Source organism: Polypterus senegalus, chromosome 1, assembly GCF_016835505.1.
Source record: "Polypterus senegalus isolate Bchr_013 chromosome 1, ASM1683550v1, whole genome shotgun sequence".
Taxonomy (NCBI): Eukaryota; Metazoa; Chordata; class Cladistia; order Polypteriformes; family Polypteridae; genus Polypterus; species Polypterus senegalus.
The window spans coordinates 80,657,781-80,669,909 of NC_053154.1; the positions used below are offsets into that span (position 1 = coordinate 80,657,781).

The window sequence follows — 12,129 nt, forward strand, 5'->3', positions numbered from 1 at the left end:
CTGCTCAGAGTGAAACTGCACAAACTGCATCACCTGAAACCGCTGCTTATAGAAGGAAAAGTGGACAACACACGGGTGTTACATATATTCAGTATTGCTGCCAGAACTCATGTTGCAGTGATCACAAAAATGTAACTGGTCTGTTATAATTCTATGTTTTGTAGAAATTATAAATTACTTCAAAAATGTATAGTGTTTAAGGAAGAGGTTTCAATAAATGTTTGCAGAGTTATGATTTGTGGCTAGATTCTATATTTTCTCTGTGTGTATGTACAGTATACAGGTACTCCTCACTTTACGACCAAGTTCCGTTCCAATGACTACGTCGTTAAGCGAATTGGTCGATAAGCGAGGAGCTTGCGCCGGGAATATATGATCAAAACTTTTTATGCATTTTTTCCGTATGCCTTGCATACACTTATCTGTCACTTTGTCCCAAGCTGATTTCATGTTTTTAGTGCAATCTAAAATACTGTACGATTTCCAAAAATCATGAAGGGTTACTACATTTTCTATTGCTGCTACAGCTTGGGAAAAAAATGTGCGTAAATAAAACACTTTGAACGTAGCTATAGCATCCTGATCCATTGGCTGTGGGACAGCAGTTGTGTTTTTAGGAAGATGCACTACTTTTACGTCTGGGTGTAGATCAACAAGATGCTGGGGGTGGCCCGGAGCATTATCAAGCAGGAGAATAATTTTAAAAGGACCTCCAATTTCCAAACAATAATGATGGACTGTGGGTATGAAGCAGTTCAAAAACCAATCTTAAAATAAAGTTTGTGTTATCATGCCTTTTTATTTCCACGATAGTAAATGGGCAGACTGTTTTTAATGCATGTGGGTTTTTGGAGCGATAGACCAGGAAAGGCTTTAACTTGAACCCAGTGGCATTCCTTCCCAACAACGTGATCCTGTCTTTTAAAAGCTTTGAAACCGGGCATTGCCTTAGCTGCTTTGTGCATATAGGACCTTTCAGGCATTTTTTTTTTTTTTCACCAAAGCCCGGTTTCATCCACATTGAATATCTGTTTCGGGCAGTATGCCTTTTTTAATTAATCCATCCAATACGTCTAACAAATTTTTCTGCTGCTTCTACATCTGCGCTTGCCGCCTCACCACTGATTCTCCAAATATGCACGTTGAATCTCCGCCTAAACCGTTTAAACCATCCATGGCTTGCTATATATGATTCTATCGATTTTTCACCTTCATGTCCCTTCAAATTCTCAAAGGTACTGCGTGCCTTAGCTTGAATTATTAAAAGGCTTATCTGCATATTATTTTGCATCAGGTTGTCAAACCAGATCGCCAATAATTTCTCCATCTCTTTAACAAGACCTTTTCACTGCCTAGTTATTATGGCTTTAAATCCTGTCTGATTTCACTGCCTCTTTCACTCTAACTTTATCCTTTAAAATCGTTGAAATTGTCGAATGTGCCAGTTTCAAGTCACATGCTATTTCTTTAACCATTTTACCAGCTTCGTAGTCTTGTATGATTTTTATTTTCATTTCAAGGTCGATAGCTTTCCTTCGTTTTTTAATTTCTCCAGATGATGCCATACTTTTTCTTTTCGTCAATATCTGTACTATTTTGGGATTACAAATATATAAAAAAAAAACGAGATTACAAAGTGACTGCTTGTAGGAATGAAACTGACTGAAAAAACGCATAGCAAGCCTATAGTATGCTCGGTGCGCATGTCACCATTCTCTACTGGCCGACACTCAAGCTGAGAAAGGGGATTCCCCGAATTGCAGGTCGAAACTCTGGTCGTAAGTACGAGTGGTCGTTAAACAAATAGGTCATAAAGTGAGGAGTACCAGTATATGGAGTTTTTTAAAAGCCCAGGTATGTAAGAGTGTTTCCTGAAAAATTCTATATATTACAGGGGTAAGAAAACTACAAAGAGCTTAGGAATTGGTCTTGCCAGCAGACTGAAAAAGAGGTGCAAAGCTGCATGCAGATGACTGATGCATACAGCAAGTGTGACCTTCCACAAAGGTGGAAAAACAATTTACCTTGAATGTGTCACCTTAAAAAGAAATGTATTCCTGAAGCTAGTACCACCATCTGAATAAGCATTTATTTAGCACAGGTGGAAGCATTATTTCTTCGCATAAAGCCTCACTCAAGCCTGAGACTGTAGATAAGCTTGTCCTTCTATCTTGCAACCTGTGCTGTTTCTTATTATACAGTACTAAGTTAATAAGATCACATGATCTCTACCTCTGCACTACAATTAGAATTCACACTTTGTGAATAGCCAATCTTGAGTAACTTTTATTTGAGCTATTCTGTTTTTCATTTTGTATATTGTTTTGTCCATACTTATTACATAATTGAAATCCTTAGTCGGTAAAGTGAAGTATCTATTTGAGAAAGCATTTTTTTTAGCAGCTATGTACAGTTTTACGTAGTGTCCAGAAAGTTAATTATAATGTAATTTGGTGAGTTTTATTATAATGTCTGCAAATATTAAGATTGCTTTAAAAGCACAGTTCATAATACAGTAAGTAAAATCACATTTTCCTAGATAATTTTTATTTTTTTTTGGTCTGGTTAAAGTTTGAAATACTGTGTAAAGTTTGTAATAAACCTTGTTGACATCGAGCACTGGTGCTTTGGAGGCACATTATTCTCTAACAGAGTATATTTAATTGTTGATAAATATTGGGATTAGGTATATATTGTGATATTGAATTTTGTCAATTTTGCCCAGTACTAGCATAAACCAAGTAAATCCTTTAGAACTGTGTTAAACACAATGTTTTATAACTCGTGAGTGCTTTATTGAATGGAGAACTGACTCCAGGAAAGATTTGGAACCTAAACAAACTTTGGTTTTTAAGAGTAAGATGAGATTTGGTTTATTCCAGTTCTTTGGTGATATAAGAAATGGGGATTTTGGTTATGATTTCGGGTGTATTGCTTAAAAATGTGTTGCGTATCTTGTATTAAGGCACTGATTACATGGTGAACTAATGTAAGAATCTTCAGAGTTTTTACATTTTCCTGTGATCTTTTCTCTCTCTCTCTCTCCCCTTTCTGAAAGCTAATTGAAGTCACAGGAAAGAACCAGGATGAATGTATGATTGCTCTGCATGACTGCAATGGAGATGTGAACAGAGCCATCAACGTATTGCTGGAGGGGAACCCTGACACGGTAGGAAAGGATTAGTTTTTAAAGTAATGAAATGTTTGTTCTGACCATTTTTGAGTTTTTGCTGTAACCTGAAGGAGTGTTATGGTAACAAGCATATTCAGGTCAATCCTTGCAATCTATGCTTACATTTTACCTGAGAATTAGTTCACAGCCATCTTTGCCTATGCTCAGTGAAGAGCACTGTACAAAAATAAGTTTTATTTAAACTTGTCCACCTTGTACAGTAGTACTTTTGTTTAATGAAGAAATGATGTACTTTATGATAAGTTTTGAATATTCAGCAAATGTGACTCTGCCTTCATGTTACTGGCCCCAGTTACATACATATGCTTAACTACAGTAATGTAACTTGTATGGATGGTAAGTAGGTAACATCTGTCAGTAACCTTGGTTAAGAAATATGGTTTCCCTTTTGCCTTGCAAAGTGGTACATAAAGGAGTATTATACATAGGTGGAGCAAATACTGTATTTTGCTCAGGAAGTTGACAGTCACCACTTAATTACCACTTTCTCACTTAGAGTAAGTACACGGTACACCCAGTTCATGGTGGTGTAATATCTTGCCACATTCTCTTTTGTGACAGAGGCTGCAAAATTAGAATACTTTACCAAATTGCTGCAAAGATCAATCTAGAACTGTCTTGCTCTGTCATTCTCAACATTTTATAGAGTATCCAGAACTGTTTCAACACTTGCTCCTGCCATGCTAACATCATTTATTAACTTAGTAGATTACAATTTGCAGGGTTACTTTACTGTGTCTCAGAAGCTTGTATACTCAGATAGCCAATGAAAGGTGTCATTTGGCTTCACTTCTCTTTCTACATCCATAAATGACCAACCCTGTACATCACTCTACTACTACATCTGCCATGCTGATGTCTGTATTCGGATGGGATGTTCATCTTCAAAAAAATGTTTGTTTTTTTTCTTTTCGTTTTCTGTACTTTGATTCTTAATTGTATTGACTCTACTCCTCTGTCCTTGACAGTGAAACTCCTGCATCGATCTTTGCTTGAGGAATAATGTGTCTAGAGCAGTAGATCTCAACCTATGGTATGTGAGTGAGAAGTTACAAGGTGTATACGATGGAGCAAAAAAAAGCAAATTCAGGAACAGCTAGTGTGAATGAAGGCCTGGGGAATGTGTAATGGTTCAAGATTGGGAACCCAACTGATCATGCAAGAAAAAGCAAAGTGCTATAGCAGTATCACATTAAAAGGTATAAGAATCCTGCTCCATTTTTTTTTTTTTTAAGAGGCAAAAAAAAAATCTAAATGGTTTTTGTCCATTTATGGATTTGGTTTGGTTTTGTGCACGATTGAAATTATGATGTTATGATCAATCATCTATCAATTGTAGTTTTTCAACTTGATCATTTAAATAAGGGAGTTAGAATGATTGCCAGATAAATTTCCTCTTAATACAACACCATACATATCCAGATAAATGAGCAGTGGTTTTACATTCATCCTCTGTAATAAACATATACAAATATACTATATATGTATAGTTAATTTTATTATATAGCATTGAATCACAATGGATTCAAAACTGTCAAAATGAAAACTTGAGTCTGAAAATTAATCTAAATTACAAATACAAGGCACAAAGTAATCGATTTCATACATTTTTACCTCTTAGAACCAACTGGCTTCCCCAGTGACAATTAACAGTTGTTTAATTAAATTGAGGTCACTTTATGTAGACAATGGGTTTTAGCCCACTGTATAATAAATGCACCCAGACCTGAAAGGTCCAGTTTGTAGTGAGTTAGTATCATAGCTTAACTATACAATGAAGACAAACTCCAAACAGCTCTGTGAAAATGTGATTGAAAAGCACAAATCAGGATGGATACAAGAAAATATTCAAGTCACTGAGTATCCTTTGGAATACAGTTAAATGAATCCTTTAGAAGTTGAAAGAATATGACAGAGCTGTAAATCTGCCTGGTGCAGGCCATCCACAAAAGCTGAGTTACTGTGAAGAAAACAAACACTATTGAGGGAGACCACCAAGACACCTGTAACTCTTGGGAAAGAATTATTAGAAGAAATGGCTGAAATTGTATAGACTTCGTACTACTGCTTCTACCTTTGTGCTTCACCAGTCAGATCTTTATGGGAGAGTGGCAAAGAGAGCTACACTTTTTGAGAAAAAAAAAATAGTCCCGTGACTACTTAGGTGGAGTTTGGCAGAAGGCACATTGGGGGTCTTTGAAGTCAGCTGGAAGAAGGTTCTGTGGCCTAGTGAGACCAAAATCCAGCTTTTTGGCCATCATTCTAAACATTTTTGGCATAAGCCAAACCATTCATATTACCATCCCACCTGTGAAGTATGTTGGTGTTGGCATCATGCTGTGGGGATTTTTATTAGACAGTGGAAGTATTTTGAGGATAGAGTATAAAATGATTTGTTTTCCAGGAAACCTTGTGCATAAAGCCAGAGCTACATGGGAAAGGTTTAAAAACCCCGCAGTGTTAATATCCTGGAGTCACAGTCCAGACGTTGGTCCAGTTTAGAATTTGTGGTGGGGCTTGAAAAATGCTATTCTCTTATGATTCTCTGAGCTTGAGCAATTTTGCAAAGAATTGAGAGAAAAAATGGCAATATTCAAATGTGCAAAGCTGATAGACCTATCCTCACGCACAAGGCTGTAATTACTTCCATGGGTGGATATGCATTGAGTTATTTTATTTTGTATTTGTAATTAATTTTACACCACTTTGCAGAGATGTCAAAGCAAAAGCACATTAAAGTGTGTTCTGTTTGTCCGTGTCAAAAAAGCTGAAGTAAATCTATGATCATTCATCATATGTAAACATCTACGCGTGGAAGTGTGTGGCTGTTCAACACGGAACTAAGACGTGGAGCTGGGTTAAGGGCACCACCTCCGAGGAAATGGAAAACACTCTTAGCTGCTAATATCGCAAACGGGGCCAGCACATCCACAAAATGAAACCTCAAAAGAAAAAGTCGCTTAGCTCCTAACATCAGAAAAACGGTATCCATTTTACTTTTCCTCCCGCTGCTAACACATAAGTGAGGCAAGCATGTCATCAAAACGAAACCTCCTAGGAAAGACGGTCGCTTAGCTGCTAATGCACAAATGATGCGAGCATGTCTGCAAACTGAAACCTCCTAGGAGAGAGATGCCCAGAGTAGTTCCTTTCAATTCTCTACATTTCATTTTTTTTTTTTTTTGGACTATTTCAGTAGTTTCTAGGACCCTGTGCTTTTTACATTATGGGCTTACACAGCTTGTATAATGATAAAGCACAGTGTGTTTATGTAGGTATGGATATTTTTGGATATAATAGAGAAAAAGAAATCTAGGCATCATGCAGATCTGGTCAAGTGAATTAAAAATTGTTTGACCAATTTTTTTTTTTTTTTAAACTGGTATTGTCATTCCATGTGTGGTGGTATGAGTATCTTAGAAATTGATTGCCCTCTGGGATTTTCACTGAATGCAATTGAGTTTCAGGGAATGGTGTGTTACACAGAGATTGTTTGTACCAAATAATGTGAGGCAGAGGGTTCAAGGTAAATGGCTGGACTTAAACTAATGATTCCCACACATAAGTAACCACTGTTTTAGGGCAGTGGTGCACATCTCTGGATGGACGGTGTTTCGTATCCTGAAGCAAATTGGCTTACTGCGGCAGGGAACCATTCCCTGTTCCACTCCTGTCCAGTAAAGGGCAGATGAAGGTTTAGTACACTTAAACAAAATTCTCATTGTCTGCTACAAAGAATAGATTATGGGAATATTAATTACCTATTCAAAAAGTCTCTCCATGCAATTTTGACAGCATCAGCATTCATTTAGCTACGTTTTCCACTATCCAATTTCTTCTGTGGCTTGCTTTTTACTATTTTTTGTAAAGGGCTGGCAGTTCTTGCTATTAAAGTATTCAAAAATTGGGACTGTAGAGGTCAGGAATGAGGTAGAACAATCCAAAACATAGTTTCTTACACCTGCTGCAACACTGGTTTTCACATTAATTACAACCAAATTGGGAAAACTTGTTTAACCTCTAACAAACTTGTTAGCAGCAATAGCACGCTATCAGACATTCCCTTTGCGATGTAGTATAGTAAAACTTGTATCTGTGTCGCAATAAATTTAAACTCTGAATAGTTAGTAAACAGTGTCTTCTGTGTTAATATATACAAGTGGAATCCTGTTATAACAACTGATGGGACAAAACTTTTTGTAATAATGGAAATCTATTATAACGAATGTGGAGAAAATACATAAAGTATTGTGACTAGTGGCGCTAGTGGTTCACCATGTTTAACAGCAGCAGTGCAAGGACAGCTTTGTACCTGATCTACTGCATCTGGTAAAGAGTAAACCAGGAGCAAAGCAATTGGTTGTCCTCTGCAGAATTAGGGTTACTGCTTACCGTGCTTGTTGCTTAGCGTTTAACATTTAACACCAGGCTTTGATCTGCTCCTCATCACACTCTCGTAATGCGCCTTCTCCAGACCACATCTGCCACAGTGGTGATTCTGAGCTGCTGGTGTTCTTCTAATCTGAAGATCTAGTAACCGCTACCATTCTGAATGAAGTCTTAAGACTGTACCTACCTTCTCCATACAGTAATAAAGTACTTATTTTCCTTGGAAACCTAGGCTTGCCTTCCTGTTTCTTGTGCAACTCTTTGAGCCAAGCATGACAATAACCATATAAAAATGGCCCTCAAACTGTAAAATTATTTTATTTGAAAATGAGACTCTAGATTTAATTTTTTTTAAATAGAAATACAGGTATGAAAATACAGAATGAAAATTGTGACTCTTTAGATGATGAAGGCCCAATTCCAAAATGCTTTTGCCACGTCATTTTTCTTCATTCTGCAATACTTTTCCAGGATTGTTAAACTTTCTGCATAAACTTAAGCATTTTTTCTTTTTTTTTTTTTTTTTTGTTCACCTGAAAGAATTTTGAGAACTCTTAAACTCTGAACAGTACGTTATCCGTACACAACGCAACTACCCACATGGACACCTGGTGGAGCACTGACTGAAAATTTGGCTATATGTTTGATAAAAGGCTATTATGGTTTTGTCTTTTTATATTTGTTTTTATTTCTATATTTTTTCTGGCTTGGAAATTCAGTTTAGTTTTAGTTTTCCTTCATGCATTTTAGTTTTAATTCAGTTTTTATTTCACAAAGACATTTTCTATTTTATTTTATCTATTGGTTTCGGTTTTAGTTATTATAGTATGGTTAAAGAGCTGTCCTCAATCACGGTCCTGTAGGGCCACAGTGGCTGTAGGTTTTTGCTCCAACCCAGTTGCTTAATAAGGTGCACTTATTGCTCAAGGAACACTTCTGCTTCATTTTAGTTGTCTCACACTAAGATTTTAAACTTTTATTGCTTATTTTAGTCTTAAACAACTGCGTTCTTGGTTTTTAATTACTCCTAATTAGCAATAACATGCAAATGACATAAGAGACCAGCATTCTCAATTTAGCTTACCATTTACACCTGTGTGTATTTATCATGCACTATTGGGTTTAATTAAATACTTGGAAGGAAAGTGAAGAGAAAAAAGTGGAGGACACAGAGTTACTCATCCAGCTTTCGGATCATTTGGATGATATCCTTAGAAAGGGTAAGAAAATCTAGGATATAAGAATTATGTAACATAGTAGAGTTAAAGCACTAACAAGCCATGAAATTAAATTACTGGCAAGAATTGCTTTCTAATTAAGCAACCGGTTAGAACAAAAACCTGCAGCCTCTGTGGCCCTCCAGAACTGTGATTGAGGACCCCTGTACTATGGAGTTTAGTTTTGTGTCACACTCTTAAATGGGTTTGGATGTAATAAGACAAAATTGTACACTTAAATGGGTTTGGATATAATAAGAGTTTAATGTTAGTGGAAGCTTACTACGCTACATGGTTTACTATCTGGTTTTGTTTTTGCCTGATAAAAACACGCATAATCAAAATCAGATACTGAAAATGATCAGTTTTATATTTTGTAATTTTTTAATATTTTGTATGTCATTTGTGCTGTACAAATGTGCCCCGACTGTTGGCAATTTTCATCTTTTCCTTTTCTTGCCATGAAGTCATCTTTATGGGATAATTTGTAATGAAATTTAGGTGAATTTTAAAGTTTGAGGGTTTTTTTTTTACTCTGTCTACAGCACACAACATATTCTGCTCCAAGACAATGTGCTTATAATGGCCTAGCTTCAATATTGCAATCTAAACTCTCCCATACTAGGCTATATTTTCTACCAGCCATATTCATCTCTGATTCCATCTTGGGCACAGAAAATTTATAGACTGAATTTTGCCACCTATGGCAATGTGGGCTTAGGAAGAATTGGGGGTCTTAGGCTTGAATCAGTGTGCAGACACCAAGTGGATCTACTGAGGGAAACGAAGAAAATCAAGCATGTAGTGTGAATGTTAGGGGCAAAGAGACTTGAAAAGCCCATGCATAAGAACAGTAAACCCTTAATGAGCAGAGTAAGAGCAGGTAATAGGAGTGAGCACTGACACAGAATGACAGCATCTGAGATTAGGAACAATATATGCATTTTCTAAAACTGCTTATCCAGAGCAGGATTGCAGGAAACCTGATGCCTGTCCCAGCAGCTTTGGATGCAAAGCAGGCAAAATCCCTTTTATGCAATATGTAAGATATGGCTGATATTAAGAACAAAAAGAATATGATATTTCAACTATCTTTTTTGAGAGGGAGAGAAAAATTGAATGAAGGGGGCAAATATTTAAAACAATTCTGCTTCTGGATTATTTTCACAAAATCGGGTATTAAGCTGTGAATGTAAACTAAAAAAGAGACATTAATCAGAATAAATATTAAAATACATCAGTATGTTCAGTTTTTCAGCAGTTCGCAGAATCTCTTTACCTTCCTACTTGCAGTTCAGCAGAGACATTGCCAACTGAGGAATTTTACAAGGTTTTTATTGCTTCATTGTTAAATGACCTTTTTAAAGCAAAAGTGATTGGTCAGTAACAATATTCTGATCTTGTATGTTGACCGTTAGTCTCTCGATCAGTGCAGTTTCATTTTCAAAAGGATTTCTCCTGTGCAAAGTGGCAGCTGAATTATTGTCAACAAAATGCAGTCACCGGAGAAATAAACTGAAACGTTACTCATGATTTTTCTGTCCATATGGTAAAGGTTTTTGTTGACCAGCCCATTCCAACTTCAGATGTTTGAATTACATGTTGATATACAAGAAGCGAAAGAAATGCTGCAGCTCATCATAACTGACATCAGATTCATGCAGCCTGGGATTTAGCTTAGTATGGGCTGCTGTATTAGTTGATGTGTACATATTGCATCTTCGGCTTAGTCAGAATTACAGCTAACATGCCGTCATTAATAAACAGACTGAAATTCTATAAGGCATTATCTGTATCTACACCGCGTTCCAAATTATGTAAATTGTATTTAAGTGTCAAAGATTAAATTTTTGTTTTTCAATTAAGCTCATGGATGGTATTGTGTCTCAGGGCTCTTTTGATCACTGAAATCAATCTCGGACACTTGTGATAATTAGTTTGCCTGGTGAGCCCAATTAAAGGAAAAACTACTTAAGGATGTTCCACATTATTAGGCAGACCACCATTATCAGGCAATATGGAAAAGAAAGGATCTCTCTGCTGCCGACAAGCGTGAAATAGTTGAATGCCTTGGACAAGGTATGCAAACCTTAGATATTTCACGAAAACTTAAGAGTGATCATTGTACTGTTAAAAGATTTGTGGCCGACTCGGAGCACACATGGGTTCGTGCAGATAAAGGCAAAATGAGGAAGGTTTCTGCTAGACAAATACATCGGATTAAGAGAGCAGCTGCTAAAATGTCATTACAAACCAACAAACAGGTATTTGAAGCTGCTGGTGCCTGTGGAGTCCCGTGAACATCAAGGAGCAGGATCCTCCAGAGGATTGTTTCTGCTCACAAGCAGAAACGGCTGCAGTGGGCCAAGAACTACATAAAGACTAATTTTCAAGCAGTCTTGTTTACAGATGAGTGCCTTGCAACGATGGATGGAGTGGTGGATGGTTGGTAGACGGCCACCATGTCCCAACAAGCCTGCGACGTCAGCAAGGAGGTGGCAGAGTCATGTTTTGGGCCAGAATCATGGGGAGAGAGTTGGTCCCTGAAGGTGTGAAAATTACCTCTGGAAAAGTATGTGGAATTTCTGACTGACCACTTTCTTCCATGGTACAAAAAGTGCTTTCCGTAACAAAATCATCTTCATGCATGACAATGCACCATCTCATGCTGCAAGGAATACCTCTGCATCATTAGCTGCTATCGGCATAAAAGTAGAGAAACTCATGGTGTGGCTCCCATCCTCCCCTAACCTCAATCCTATTGAGAACCTTTGGAGCATCCTCAAGCATAAGATCTATGAGGGTGGGAGGCAGTTTACAGCCAAACAGCAGCTCTAGGAGGCTATTATGAAATCCTGCAAAGAAATTCAAGCAGAACCTCTTCAATGGGTGCAAGAATTGTGAAGTTGCTATCAAGTAAGAGATCCTATGTTAACATGTAACTTGACCTGTTAAGATGGGTTTGATTGAAATAGCTTTTGATTTCATATAAATATGACCTCCTAATACCGCAAATTCAACAAATGACCATTTTCAGTTCTTTACAACCTATAAAATGTTTTGAAACTCTGTTGTGCGTAATAATTTGGAACAGTGCATTTTAAGTTTCATTTTTGAAAAACATACTGTTATTAGATTTGTTCAGTAACATTCAAATTATACTCTAATGGTTGATGACTCAAAAATTATGCTGACTGCCACTTGCATGGACTATTTAGGAAAATCAGAGAAAAATATTTGCATAATTTGGAACACGGTGTAATACTTATCTCTTGAGCCCTGGAGATGCAGTGAAATAGCACATTCTAAGCAAAATCGCCTTGGTATGCT

General features: G+C 37.0%; 1 protein-coding gene across 4 annotated transcripts in view; it reads left to right on the top strand.

Moving 5' to 3' along the window:
• ubap2l (ubiquitin associated protein 2-like) overlaps window positions 1–12,129 on the top strand; it is a 230,061-nt gene that overhangs the window by 25,100 nt on the left and 192,832 nt on the right. For all 4 annotated transcript variants that reach the window (XM_039751895.1, XM_039751904.1, XM_039751923.1 and 1 more), the window contains one exon: window positions 3,059–3,169. In XM_039751895.1, coding sequence (XP_039607829.1) covers window positions 3,059–3,169 — 111 coding nt within the window. The remainder of the gene's footprint in view (window positions 1–3,058; window positions 3,170–12,129) is intronic.